Source organism: Rattus rattus, chromosome 18, assembly GCF_011064425.1.
Source record: "Rattus rattus isolate New Zealand chromosome 18, Rrattus_CSIRO_v1, whole genome shotgun sequence".
NCBI lineage: Eukaryota > Metazoa > Chordata > Mammalia > Rodentia > Muridae > Rattus > Rattus rattus.
In genome coordinates, this window is record NC_046171.1 from 841,592 (window position 1) to 854,825 (window position 13,234).

The 13,234-nt window shown below is 53.0% G+C and overlaps 1 protein-coding gene across 1 annotated transcript in view; it reads right to left on the reverse strand.

Moving 5' to 3' along the window:
• Fam207a (family with sequence similarity 207 member A) overlaps positions 1-12,820 on the reverse strand; it is a 28,851-nt gene extending 16,031 nt beyond the window's left edge. The window contains exons 1-2 of the mRNA XM_032888754.1: positions 12,604-12,820; positions 10,304-10,412 (exon numbers count right to left, since the gene is read on the reverse strand). Of these exons, the coding sequence (XP_032744645.1) occupies positions 10,304-10,412; positions 12,604-12,741 (247 nt within the window). The 5' untranslated portion in view covers positions 12,742-12,820. The remainder of the gene's footprint in view (positions 1-10,303; positions 10,413-12,603) is intronic.
• Between the last annotated feature and the right edge of the window lie 414 nt (positions 12,821-13,234).

The window sequence follows — 13,234 nt, forward strand, 5'->3', positions numbered from 1 at the left end:
AATTGAACAAACCAAAATTTTGAAGGCACACACAGGTCCGCACACAAAGGTGGTCTAAATACAACAAGGTCACTTTACAGATGAAATGAGACCATCAAGGTAACGTTTTCTTAGATGAAACCATGAGACAGGTGCACTCAAAGGGAAGATCATGCAGAGAGAGAGGACACCATCTGCCCACCAAAGAGGACCAGGAGACCTGGGACCTCCATCACAACTGTGACAAAGTTCTCCAAACCATGGCGACAATAATGTACCAAGCCCACTGAATCTGTAGTATTGTTACCCGAGTCAAGTCCACCTCCTTAGACACTGGGTCTGTAGTATTGTCACCCAAGTCAAGTCCACCTCCTTAGACACTGCGTCTGTAGTGTTGTCACCCGAGTCAAGTCCACCTCCTTAGACACTGGGTCTGTAGTATTGTCACCCGAGTCAAGTCCACCTCCTTAGACACTGCGTCTGTAGTGTTGTCACCCGAGTCAAGTCCACCTCCTTAGACACTGGGTCTGTAGTATTGTCACCCGAGTCAAGTCCACCTCCTTAGACACTGCGTCTGTAGTGTTGTCACCCGAGTCAAGTCCACCTCCTTAGACACTGGGTCTGTAGTATTGTCACCCGAGTCAAGCCCACCTCCTTAGACACTGGGTCTGTAGTATTGTCACCCGAGTCAAGCCCACCTCCTTAGACACTGGGTCTGTAGTATTGTCACCCGAGTCAAGCCCACCTCCTTAGACACTGGGTCTGTAGTATTGTCACCCGAGTCAAGCCCACCTCCTTAGACACTGGGTCTGTAGTATTGTCACCCGAGTCAAGCCCACCTCCTTAGACACTGGGTCTGTAGTATTGTCACCCGAGTCAAGCCCACCTCCTTAGACACTGGGTCTGTAGTATTGTCACCCGAGTCAAGTCCACCTCCTTAGACACTGGGTCTGTAGTATTGCCATCCGAGTCAAGTCTACCTTCTTAGACTCGATGAGGAACCAGGCAGGGAAAGGCCTTGTATAGACTGCTAGTCTCTGCTGGTCACCACCGTAGGCAGAGGGTCTCTCGGCGGCTGAGTGTTTACTTGCCTGGGGACATTTAAGAACACAAGTGGAGATATATCTGCACCAGGAGCCAGATGACATGGCCCCTCTTCTCAAAGGAAAAAACCCAAGGCTACCACTGCATGCTCTGTGGGAACATCAGTTGGACCTGTCCAATTTAACCAGAAGTTGACTGACTATGGGGCATAGACAACCGGGGCTGTGTGAGCAGAGAGCACTGATGACACAGATGGGCTGGCTCTGAGGGGGCTGGGACAATGCTAGCTAGGCTTCTTTTCTCTAAGGATGGCCTCAGCCCAGTCCTAGGACAGCTGGAGCCAGCTAGGGACACTGCCCAGCCAGAGTGGCAGCCCTGCCCTAAGGATGGAACTGAGGAACTACGAGGCAGAAAGAGGAGCCTCTCACTGGTTACTGGGCATTGGGCGGCTGGGTGGGGATCAGGTCACTGGAATCTCTGCTGCTAGTCTGTCCCAGAGTGACACAAAGATGGTCCATGCCCTTGGCCTTAACTGCCTTTCCCAGGGCTGACATGGTTTTAGCCACAGAGAGAACATGGTTTTAGCTTCCAAGAACACGTGTAGAAAACAGTCTCCTGCCATTTCATACATTTAGATGTTCCTGGATTGTGCAATAGAGAACCTGTGTGTTTAAGGATAAACAAGGCAGAAGCAAGTCCTGTCAGGAGAAGCTGGAGATCCTGGTAAGCTACCTCAGCCTTTGTTCAGGGAGCGGGCACAAAGCCTCGGCAGCTGGTGACGAAGTTAGGGTCACGGTGCTGGGGTCTAGTGCCCATGCTTCCAGCCTGGGGCTGTGCTGCCTCCTGCTGTCCACGCCTACTGCTTATTTCCCCTAGAAGAGAGGCTGGGGCTGCACAGCTTGGGCCTGGCTGGGGTAAGAGGGCCCAGGGCTCAGTAGCTACTCCTCCAGCTGGTCCAACAGACGGAGAATCCAATGCACTCCACTGCACTCCAGTGCATACCTAGGCAGATGTCACACGACCAGAAGCAATGTCAAACCACAAGTGAGGTGACAACGGGCCTAAGTGTGGGATGTCAGGCTGGGGTGGGACTTGGGGGTTCTCTGAGGTGCATGGAAACTTGTAAGAAAAATGGGCCTGGCACAGCCAAGACAGTTTGGGGGCAGCGTGGGGGGGAGGCCACACAGAAGTACCCAATGTTAGGACATCCCAGGGGACAGGAAGTAATTCTCTCTAGATGATTCTCTCAACTTTTGGTAACTCTGCAATTACTCCAAAGTAAAAATAACACCAAGGTCAGTGGAGACCAGCTCTAGCAATAGCATGCCCAGCACCACACAGAAGGAAGGACTTCGGAACGAGCTAACAGAACGCTAACTAGAATGTGACCTTTTTACCCTCTGTCGCTCCAGAGACAGAACCGAACAGGCTGTTCTTGCAGATGCAAAGGGTTTGGAATGCTGAGGTCATGCAGAAGCTGAGCCCTGACACAGCCCTCGGATCCCGCTTGCCTGGCACTGCATTCACCCTCGCTTCACTGGACTCTGCACAGGCTGACTGACGGTTACTCCCTGTGGGCAGAAAGACAGGCCCAGAAGCAGGCAGTAACCAGACAGGCATGGGGAGCCTCCATGATGGTGACAGGGATGCTGGAGACCACAGCAGGCCTGTGCTGGCTGGAGTAGGTACACAGAATGAGCTGTGGCTGCTGCCCAAACAAAGGGAGCTTCCCAGGAGCCACTGTGACAGAACAGCAGCCCAGCCCTAGCCGTGTGGGGGACAACGGAGCTCTGAAGTCCTGCTGCTTCCCGATTCTCCCTGACTACCAGTTGTCACAACATCGGCTGCGGCCGTCGTCCTATGAAGGCAGGAGACAGGGCCCAGCAAGCATGTCTGAGGCCTGACAGTAGCAACTGCTGTACTGGGGCAGGACCTCTCAGCCCCAGCTTCTTTACCAGAGAACTGGAACCTGGAACAGGTGCTGAGCCTGAGGGAGCAAAATGTTTAAAAGAAAACTTGCAACAAAGCAAGACCTAAGCCAATTGCCACAGACCAAGCAAGGCTACTGGACAGACAGGAAGGGCGAGAACAGCAGTGACCTTAGCCCTGCACTGGGATTTCCCAGCACCAGAGAGAGATGGAGATGTCACCACCAGGCCTCTGGGGAAGCTCAGTAGCCACAGCAACGAGGGACAGGGGCAAGCATTCTGTGTTGGTCAGCTTTTCAGTACTATGACAACATAGCTCGGATAAGCAGTGCTGGAGAGGCCGGGGCAAGACTGCTGTGAGTTCAAGGTCAGTGTGCACCAGTGTGAGACTGTGTTTCAGGAAAAAAAGCATGTGGGCTGGAGAGGTCAGGCAGTCTCAGTGCTGGCAGTTCAAGCCGCAGTGTTTGAACCCTGGACCAGCAGACGGTAGCAGTCAACTCTCTCATGCTGCCATGTGACCTCCAGATACATGAGGCAGCTCGTGTGCTTGCACCTGTGCATGTGTACATACGTGCGCTGTACACAGACTGGCAAATAAGACACGAAGTTAAGCATAAACGGGAGAAAGGGCGAGGACTGTCTAATGAGGATAAGGAGGTGGGAGGAACGACCTAACCCCTAATCACAGGCCACGCCTTCCCCTTCCACTCAAGGCCCGGAGCCCAGACTGCAGAAAAGGAGAATGAGTTGAACTCGCATATCCACCCCTCTCTGCTTCCTGGCTGTGGGCAGAGGCAGTGGCTCAGGAAGGCACCTGGGTACCAGTGGGCCAGGAGAACCCTACAAAGTCCCTGGGGGTGCCAAGGCCCTAAAACGATGGCATCTCCCTGTGGAGTCTGGGAAATACACAGGACAGGGGTATCCGACGGAAGGCAGCCAGGTCAAAGGTCAAGGTCATAGGAAAGGATCTGCTAACTGAACGGTGACATCTGCACACAGCACATACAAGCAAGCCTTTCTACTTCTTGTACAATCCCCTCACAGCCCCCATTTTATCTCAAAACCTACAGCTGCCCTCTAGCCCAGCTACTGATGGACGACGTGGTGAGGAGCTGAGAGCCTCAGCGGGACACTGCCAGTCAAGCTCCTCCAACAGCAGAAATATGCTGAGGACCCAAAATAGCCCAGCCACTTGGTCCACAGCACATGCTCAGGTGACACCCACTCCTGCCTGTCCTCCTCAGGCCAACGAGTGTCCCAAACACCCCAAGCAGGGAACAGATGCCCCTAGACAGCTAAACAGCCTTCAATGTCCTGGTGGTAGGCATGAGGTCACCTCCCTTGGAGGTCCCCAGCAGCTGGGGACAACCTGTAAGGACAGAAGAGCTCCTGAGTCTTCTGGTCCCAAACAAGAGCGTATGAGGAGAAATGACATCTCTTTGAAGCTACCTGTCACCAGGTGAGATGGCCTGGGACAAAGCAGTGAGGACTCTCTGAGTACCCAAGGCTAAAGGACCAGGTGGGTCCTGAGAGCAAATGGGCATGTGGCTCTGAATAGACCAGGGAGCACGCATAAGGCCCCACGTGAACATGGTGGACAGTTAACATAACATCACATACAGGAGCCACACTGGACCAGGCTCAGCAGGTCACCAAGGCAGGGTCCTAATGATGCTTACCCCTTACTTTTCATACTTACTTCTACTTAAGTAGAGGCTGGACCCTAATGGTCAAGCCTCTGCTACAGGGTTGGCTCCATACTTACAGAGCCAAGGCTAGGCCTCTAGTGGGGCAGGGAGGAGCATATCCAATTATAGCATGCCAGGACCCCAGGAGCCCTATCCACTAGGTCCTGTTGCTTGGGGTCTACGGATACAGGTCCCACAGCAGTCCTAGCCTGACCACCAGCACAGAAGGGCAATCCCTACTGGATGGAAGTGGGCACTCAACACGGCCCACCACAGAGCACGGTGGGCACGCAGGTGGTTAGCCCACACACACACTCTACTACAGGTTCTGTGGCTGAGTGCTTAAACTGTTTATACAGCCTTAAAACAGGCACCTTTAGCCTGATCAAAGTGTGGCCTGTCGTGCTATTTGGAACGTGCTCCTGTGGCTATCACAGATGTGGCCTTGCTTCGTTACCAACCTCTATGCTCGAGCTCTGGTGAGTCTGACAGGCCCCGACAGGCAGCTTAAACTAAAGCTGCAGGAAGAAGTGGCCACAGGTAGGACAGAACCTAGCCCTGGCTGGCTCCCTGCTGGCACAGACAAACACTTCCCTTTCACACTCCACAACTAGGTAACCAGGGTCCCAAGGAACGTCCCTGGAAGGGACGCACACACAGAAACAGTTACTGGACCATAACTGTCAACTGTGAGTCGGTGTCTCAACAAGATTTGAACACCAATATGTCAGCCTGGCACCCCAGAGAGAGTGCTTTAGTGCCTCCTCCTCCTGCACTGTCACAGCCCAGCAGCCAGCACACACACACCACTGCAGCCAAGGTCAACTCTTGCTGTGACTTGCTCCTAGAGTGTGTTCCCGTAACTCCCAGGTATGTGCGCAGGCTAAGCCTGTGGTTGAGTGGAAACAGTGACGAGCATGTCCTATGGGCTGTCATGGCCCTGACTTCACAGCAGCCTTTGAAACAAATTCCTAAAGAAACTCATCCTCCTAGGGTTCTATACACAGGAGGAAGTGGCTTCCCCCCAGGTCCTCTGTCCCAGGACCTAAGAAGGAAATGAGGCTCTGCTGCCCTCTGCTGGCCAGAGTATGAGCCCACGGAGGGCTGCTGCTCAGAAGAAGGGGAGCCTGCATTGCACTCACTCGGCTAGGCAGAGGGAAGGTCAGGAACCTATCGCGATGCCTGAGGGGACTGTGTAAGTGCATTCTGTGTTTCCTGGGACCACATCGCCCAGCCTGGGGCTCCTAATGACCTCTTTCCCCAACAATTCCCAGTGGCCTTTGCACCATGACCAAGAGCGATCTCCAAGAGCGCCCGGCAGGCAGGGCTGTCCGCATGCTCTCACAGCCTTCATTCTGGGAGCGCCTACCCCACCCTGGCTCTTCTCACAGGGCTTGCCTCATCCTGCTCACACCAGATGATAATCTGGAAATGGAGTGGTTTGTTTGCTGCAGTCTTCTGGTGAGCAGGCACAGAGAAACGACAGCACACTGTCGAGTTTTAGCTTCGTGCCCAAGGTCAGTGAAGACGGACAGCACGCCGTGACCATCTGCTAGGCGGCAGCATGCCGGGCTCACTGCACCAGCTCAAGCGGACTACACACCAGGTAATACACCATGTGCAGGGTGGGGTGGGAGAAAGACGGCTCCTGGTGGCGGCCACAGCTCCTTCAACCCCTGTCAAAGAGCAGGGGAATCACAAAGCACTCCATATGGGAGTGCAGGGTCCCACGGGGAGACCCTCTATCCCATAGGACATTAGCCAGGGGCAGGGGATCTCTAGACCACTGTCGCCCGTTTCTCAGGGCAAGAGCTAAAGTCACCTAAGTCAGAAGCCCCAGGGCACAGCTGCAGAGCCCAGCACCTCCCAGGTGGAGATCCTGCCCGCCACAGGAAGAGGAACTCAGGGGGGCGGGAAGGGGGCTGGCTCCCAGGGCACCGACAGAAAGATGAGAGATGCCACGGGCCAAGCACTCACAGGGACACAGGCCATACCACGTCCCGGGGCTACAAGCCTGTACACGGTATGGCAGGCCGTGCGTGCAGATGTTAGGGTAGGTGTGACGTGCGGCTGTGCGTGCACGTGGTAGGGCAGGCGTGACGTGCACGTGGTGGCCATTCCACCTATAGACACCTCAGTCCCTGGGCCAGAAGTGTGGAGTTATTTCTGACTCAGCCCTGGCAAGGATGAGACAAGGGGCAGGGGGCGTTGCAGTGGTGCATACGGTAAAGCACCCACAGCACTGCTCTGAAACCAGCGGGGCGCAGAGCAGACAAGGGGGACATGTGAAGTCTTCAGTAAATGTGCACTGTTCATTTGGCATAGGTATATCAAGGACCCCAAGGCCCCAGACCCACAGAAACAGCAAAGTCTTCCTTTGGTCCAAGTACAGTGTTTACCACTGATAAGTGAGTAGAGACACCAACTTCACCTCCGGCCTCGCAACGACTGACTGCAATGGATGCTGCAGCCCCACAGGGAGCCTTCGGGCGAGCTATTTGGTGTTTGACACAAGCTACACTCACCAGAGGAGGGAGCCTCAAATGAGAAAATGCCTCCCTAAGACAAGGCTGCAGGCAACCCCGAATGGTAGTTTCTTAATTAGTGGTCGATGGGGGAGGGCACAGCCCATTGTGGGGGGTGCCATCCCCAGGCAAGTGGTCCTGGGTTCTATAAGAAAAGCAGGCTGAGCTGAACGAGCCATGGGGAGGGACAAACCAGTAAGCAGTGCCCTTCCGTGGCCGCTGCATCAGCTCCTGCTTCCGGGTTTTTGCCCTGTTTGAGTTCCTACCTGGCTTCCCTGGATGAATTGCAATATGTAAGCCAAATAAACCCTTTCCTCCCCACGTTATTTCAGTCATGGTGTTTCATCACATCAGTGGAAACCCTAAGATACCCCTGAGTTCCCGGACTGCCTATGTGTCCTCCATCAGAGCAAGCACAGCCCGCCAGAGCTACCCAGCCCCAGCTTTCCTGTACGCGTGTCTGTCCTTTCTTCATTCCTGCACTGCCCCACTACAATGAGTCCTTCACTACACATGGGGCTGTCCCCAATGGGTCTTGCAGGCCCTGTTATGTCCAACAAGCTGCTGATCTTTGGGGCTATTGGGCAGAGAAGAGCCAGGTCTATTTCCTCAGGAGGTGCTGTGAGGGGTAACGGTCACCTAGGTCTAGCCCAACGTTAACTGAGGACAGACATGTGGGACTCAAGGTCAGAATAACAACTGGAGACACAGCCAGCCAGAGGGCCCCCCAAGGAGGGGAGGGGTGATTAGGGGACAGGTGATGCATACACCAGGGACAGTTGCTGAAGTCTCTCAGAGACCACCCCTAAGGGACAAGGATGGCTGCAGACTGGACGAGTCCTACATTCAGGAGCACCTTCTCCTGGGACACCCTGTGCCAAAACACATGAACTGAGGCATCACGGGCATGGAGAACCAGGGCTGCACATGGTCCAAGCTGAGGGGCCCTCCCACATCCCCCAAACCCATCTCTATCTCTGCCTTACGCTAAGACTTCAGTCCCTGTGACCCTCTCAATGAGGCAGGCCAGGGGAATGGATGCAACGAAGGAGGCAGAAGGCCACTCCACAAAGGCTGTGAGAAATCGGAGGTGATTTGTCCCTTATTTAAGGTTTTCTACACTTACATGGGTATAAAGGTCTTTAAAACATCATTTTCTGAAGGATTCAATCAGGCGCCGTCTCCAAGCTCTCCCTGACTGACTGTTACATTAACCCTTTTGAGGAAGCTTTGCTATCAAGTGGGGGCGGGTCAGAGGGTGACGGGTGGCTGCAGGACCATCCGAACAACAGGGCTTAACGGAGATGCTAACAGGAAAAGTGCCAGACAGACTTGAAGGAGGCACTGCCATGGTAAGGCCAAACCTATGACCACCTCGCTGACCCAAAGAAAGACAAGCTAACCCCTCTGGGGCTGCCTAGCCTGGCCATCTTGCTGAGCCCACCTCAGGGATAAGGAGCAAGGAACCAGCGTTCACTGAATGCCTGGACCTCTCTGGATACGGTAACCTCAATCTCTATGAGGTGGATCTGCCACCATTTCATATGTACCAGGACTGATCGTTAAGAATGCCGGGGGTGGGCTGGAGAGATGGCTCAGTGGTTAAGGAGCACTGACTGCTCTTCCAGAGGTCGTGAGTTCAATTCCCAGCACCACGTGGTGGCTCGAAACCATCTGTAATTGGATCTGATGCCCTCTTCTGGTGTCTGAAGACAGGGACAGTGTACTCACATACATAAAATAAATCTTTTTTTTTTTTTTAAATGCCAATGGTAGAGCTGGGTGTGGTGGCACAGCCTTTAATCCCAGTATTGGGAGGCAGAAGCAGGTGGATCTCTGTGAGTTCAAGTCCAGCCTGATATACATAATGAGTTCCAGAACAGCCAGGACTACATAACTGGTTGGTTTTGTGTGTCAACTTGACACAAGCTGGAGTTATTACAGAGAAAGGAGCCTCCCTTGAGGAAATGCCTCCATAAGACCCAGCTGTAAGGCATTTTCTCAATTAGTGGTCAAGGGGGGGGAGGGCCCAGCCCATTGTGGGTGGTGCCGTCCCTGAGGTGGTGGTCTTGGGTTCTACAAAAAGCAAGCTGAGCAAGCCAGGGGGAGCAAGCCAGTAAGCAACATCCCTCCATGGCCTCTGCGTCAGCTCCTGCCTCCAGGGGCCTCAACTTGCTTCTTGGTCATGATGTTTGATGCAGGAATAGAAACCCTGAGTACTGCTCAGTGGTTAAGAGCACTGACTGCTCTTCCAGAGGTTGTGAGTTCAATTCCCAGCAACCACATGGTGGCTCACAACCATCTGTAATGGGATCAGATGCCCTCTTCTGGTGTGTCTGAAGACAGCGACAGAGTACTCATAAAAAATAAATAAATAAATAAATAAATAAAAATAAAAAATTTTTTAAAAAAGAAAGAAACCCTGGCTAAGACAGTCTTAAGAAAGAAAGCAAAGAAAGAAAGGGAAGGAAGGAAGGAAGGAAGGAAGGAAGGAAGGAAGGAAGGAAGGAGCCATTGGTAGCCAGGTATGATAGTGCATGCCTTTAACACCAGCATTTGGGAGGCAGAGGCAGGCTAGCCTGGTCTACAGAGCAAGTTCCAAGACAGGCAGGTCTACCCAGAGAAACCCTGTCTTGGAAATAAAAGAGTGGGTTTGGTCACAATACTTGTCAGCAGCAATTAGGACTGGCGGTCACAAGGCCTTCCTGCTCTCTGTCTCCTTGACAACACAGGCAGAGCATCAATTCTGTAAGTTTATCTAGTGTAAGCGTGCTCAGGGATGCACGCTGAAGAATTTATGAATGGAATGCTGGACGGTCTGGTACCTGCTTCAAAAGGACTCGGTGTGTGAGGACCAAGGGCAGGTACAGCACTATTAAAGGGCAGGAACTCAACACTATTCTTTCTACTTTGGTACATTTTACTTCTGTTTCTGTAAAAGTAAAAGTTTGGTTCTTTCTCCATAGCCCTGTCTGTCCTGGAACTGGGTATGTAGCCTTGAATGTAGAGATTGGCCTGCCTCAGCCTCCTAAGTGCTGGGATTTAAGTTATACAACACTATGACTAGTGGGTTTTTTAAAAAGCACAGGTTAGCCCAGGTTAGCCCAGAGGCAACAGCGAGGCTGCCCTCTCAACTCACCTCTCTTTAGGGACACCACACTCTTCTGGTCCAACTCCAGCCTCTGCACCAAAGCACTAGGGTCTATCTGGGTCCTGGCGAAGATGTCATTGTGAACAAATGCCCAGTCCTGCAGCCCCGACAAGAGAAGAGAGAGGACACAACATCAAGTTGACCTTTGGTTTCAGAGTCACGTGGCGAGGCGATGCCAAGGCAAGAATCCTCTACTTCTCAGCCAGGGAGGCCCTGGGAGAGTAGCTCTGTCCCTGTCCCCAGATCAGGCCTGTTCCTTCCTGCCTCCATCTGACTCGGGACAGTCAGAGCAGCTTGGTCTCCCAGAAGTGGAGTAGACAGAGCCCCACTAGCTCAGGGACTGGGCACGGCGTATGCAGATCCAGGAGCAACTGAGAGGAAAGGCACCGCTGCTGCTTGCAACTGCACGTATGAGCCCTCCCGGGAGTGAGCAGAGGGAATCGTCTAACTGCCGGTCCTTGGGATCTTTGAGGAACAAAAGCAACCACGCAGCCTTCCAGTGAGGCAAAGACGCGGCTGGCCGGAGGGGCTTAGGAACAATCTCTGTCAACGAAAGGCTTAACCCTGGGCCAAGTCACCAAAGCAAAACGAAAATGGGGGGAAATTACCAGATTAAAAGGAAAATAAGGGGTTGGGGATTTAGCTCAGTGGTAGAGCGCTTGCCTAGCAAGCACAAGGCCCTGAGTTCGGTCCCCAGCTCTGAAAAAAAAAAAAAAAAAAAAAGGAAAATAAGACATCCGTGGCTGCACAGCAATGGGAGGATGAGATGAAATAAAATAAAAATAAGTAAAATCCCAAAACCCAAAGCATCAAGTGAGTACCAGGAACAGAGACTCACGTCTTTACTCCAGTGCTTGGGAGGCAGAGGCAAGCTGATCTCTGTGAGTTCGAGGCCAGCCTGGTCCACAGAGTGAGTTCCAGAACAGTCAGGGCTACATGAGAGACTCTGTCTCAAAAACACACGAGAGAGGGCTGGAGAGATGGCTCAGCGGTTAAGAGCACCCGACTGCTCTTCCAGAGGTCATGAGTTCAATTCCCAGCAACCACATGGTGGCTCACAACCATCTGATGCCCTCTTCTGGTGTATCTGAAGACAGCTACAGTGTACTTATATATAATAAATAAATAAATCTAAAAAAAAAAAAAAAAAAAAAAAAAAAAACACGAGAGAGACAGAGACAGAGAGACACCCCAGCCTGCAGGACCCCTGCTCTGTAGAGATCATGGCCACATGAAGGTGCCCTGCCCTGTGGGCAGACAGACAGACAGATGGAGAGAGACTATGAATGAATCTCAACTAGGGTCTGGAGAAATGTATGCTCATGGTTAAAAGCACTTTGCTGTTTTTGCAAACGACCTATGTTTGGTTCCCAGCACACACACACACACACACACACACACACACACACACACACACACACACGGTGGTACACAGCCATCCACACCCTCTCTGGCCTCTAACAGTACCATGCACAAATTCAGTATAAACATACATGTACTCAAAACACATGCATAAATGGTTTTTTTTAAAACCTCATCCGTCAAAAGAAACGGTCAGCTTTACAGGTATAGGATCCGTGGTACGCAGTAAATGCTTGCAAAACGCACTTTAGCATTACTGATGGGAAGCCGTTGGCTCGATGGTCCAATAATATCCCTTCTGCTGCTCCTATGCAAACCAGAAAACACTGGCAGGCAGCTAAAGGAGGAGCACCAGGCAAACAATGTGGCCTGTGTGTAGAATGTATCTTGCAACCCTGACAATATCGTATTGAGTGAAAAACCCCAACACGAGAACAGTCTCCCTCCTTCACACAGACTGTCCAGAGCAGAAGCCAAAAGCAGATTTCTGATTGCCTGGGTGTATGGGGCCGTGGATGGTGGAGGACTGTTAATGAGAACAACGCTTCTTTTCAGGTTATCTAACCTCAGGCATGTCTCCTCCTTTACTCCAAGCCCTGTGAGGATTTTAAAGAGCCTTTGCTAGAGTCCTGAGACATTTCCAGAGCGTAGTGGGATGCTCTCCCCAGCGATGAAGCGCTTCTGGAGCCTCACGCCACAATCAAGAAGGCATGGTGGCTAAAGGTGGGCCGGGTCAGGACCCTAAGTAGAGTGGCAGGAACACACACACAAAGCAGGCGACACCCTGGCCTGTAGGACCCCTGCTTTGCCGAAACCCACAGCTACGCAGGGCTCCTGCTCTGCGGAGACCCCAGCCATGCAGGTGCTCTATGGAGATCCCGCTCAGCTGAGACCTGGCCCTACCCGACCCGCGCCCCACATCTCACCTTCGACCCCGCTCCGCCCGCCGAGGCTTGTGGGAGGGCCGGCTCCAAGGCGCGGGGTACAGCGATGGGTGTAGCCTCCCTGTCGGGCCTCACGGCTGCCCGGTGCACACGAGCCCGCAGCGCCCTCACTTTCCCCATCTTTGCAAGAGGTTTCTGCCTGCTAGCAACGCCGCCACACTAGAGGAAGTGCCTCCCGGAAGTGCTCACTGAGGACCGGAAATAGAGCCGCGGCGGCGTAGAGCGGCTTTCGGCCGATCCCCGGAAGTGTCTCCCGTAGCGCGTGCGCGGTTGCTGTGCTTACGCCGAGCGCTACCGCTAGCGTGTTAGATATGCGCTAGTGTGGCCGCTGGAGAACCTTTGCTCTTGCATAGAGCCAGGGAAATAAACGATAGAAGCGTAGGGTGCATATTACGCCATGTTTATATGGGGCGAGTCTGGGGTAGAGTAGAGAGACAGGTTCAGGCCGGTTTTACTCCTGCGGGTCTCTGTGTGCAGCATCGCGTTTCGTCCTCCAAACAGATCCTGGAGTTGGACTTTGCAATTCCACTTGAATGGGAACCAAGCGAACTGAGTGGCCTCCGTCTCCCTGCACAGTCGGCTCCATGCCCAACAACCCTGTGCACCCAGTGCA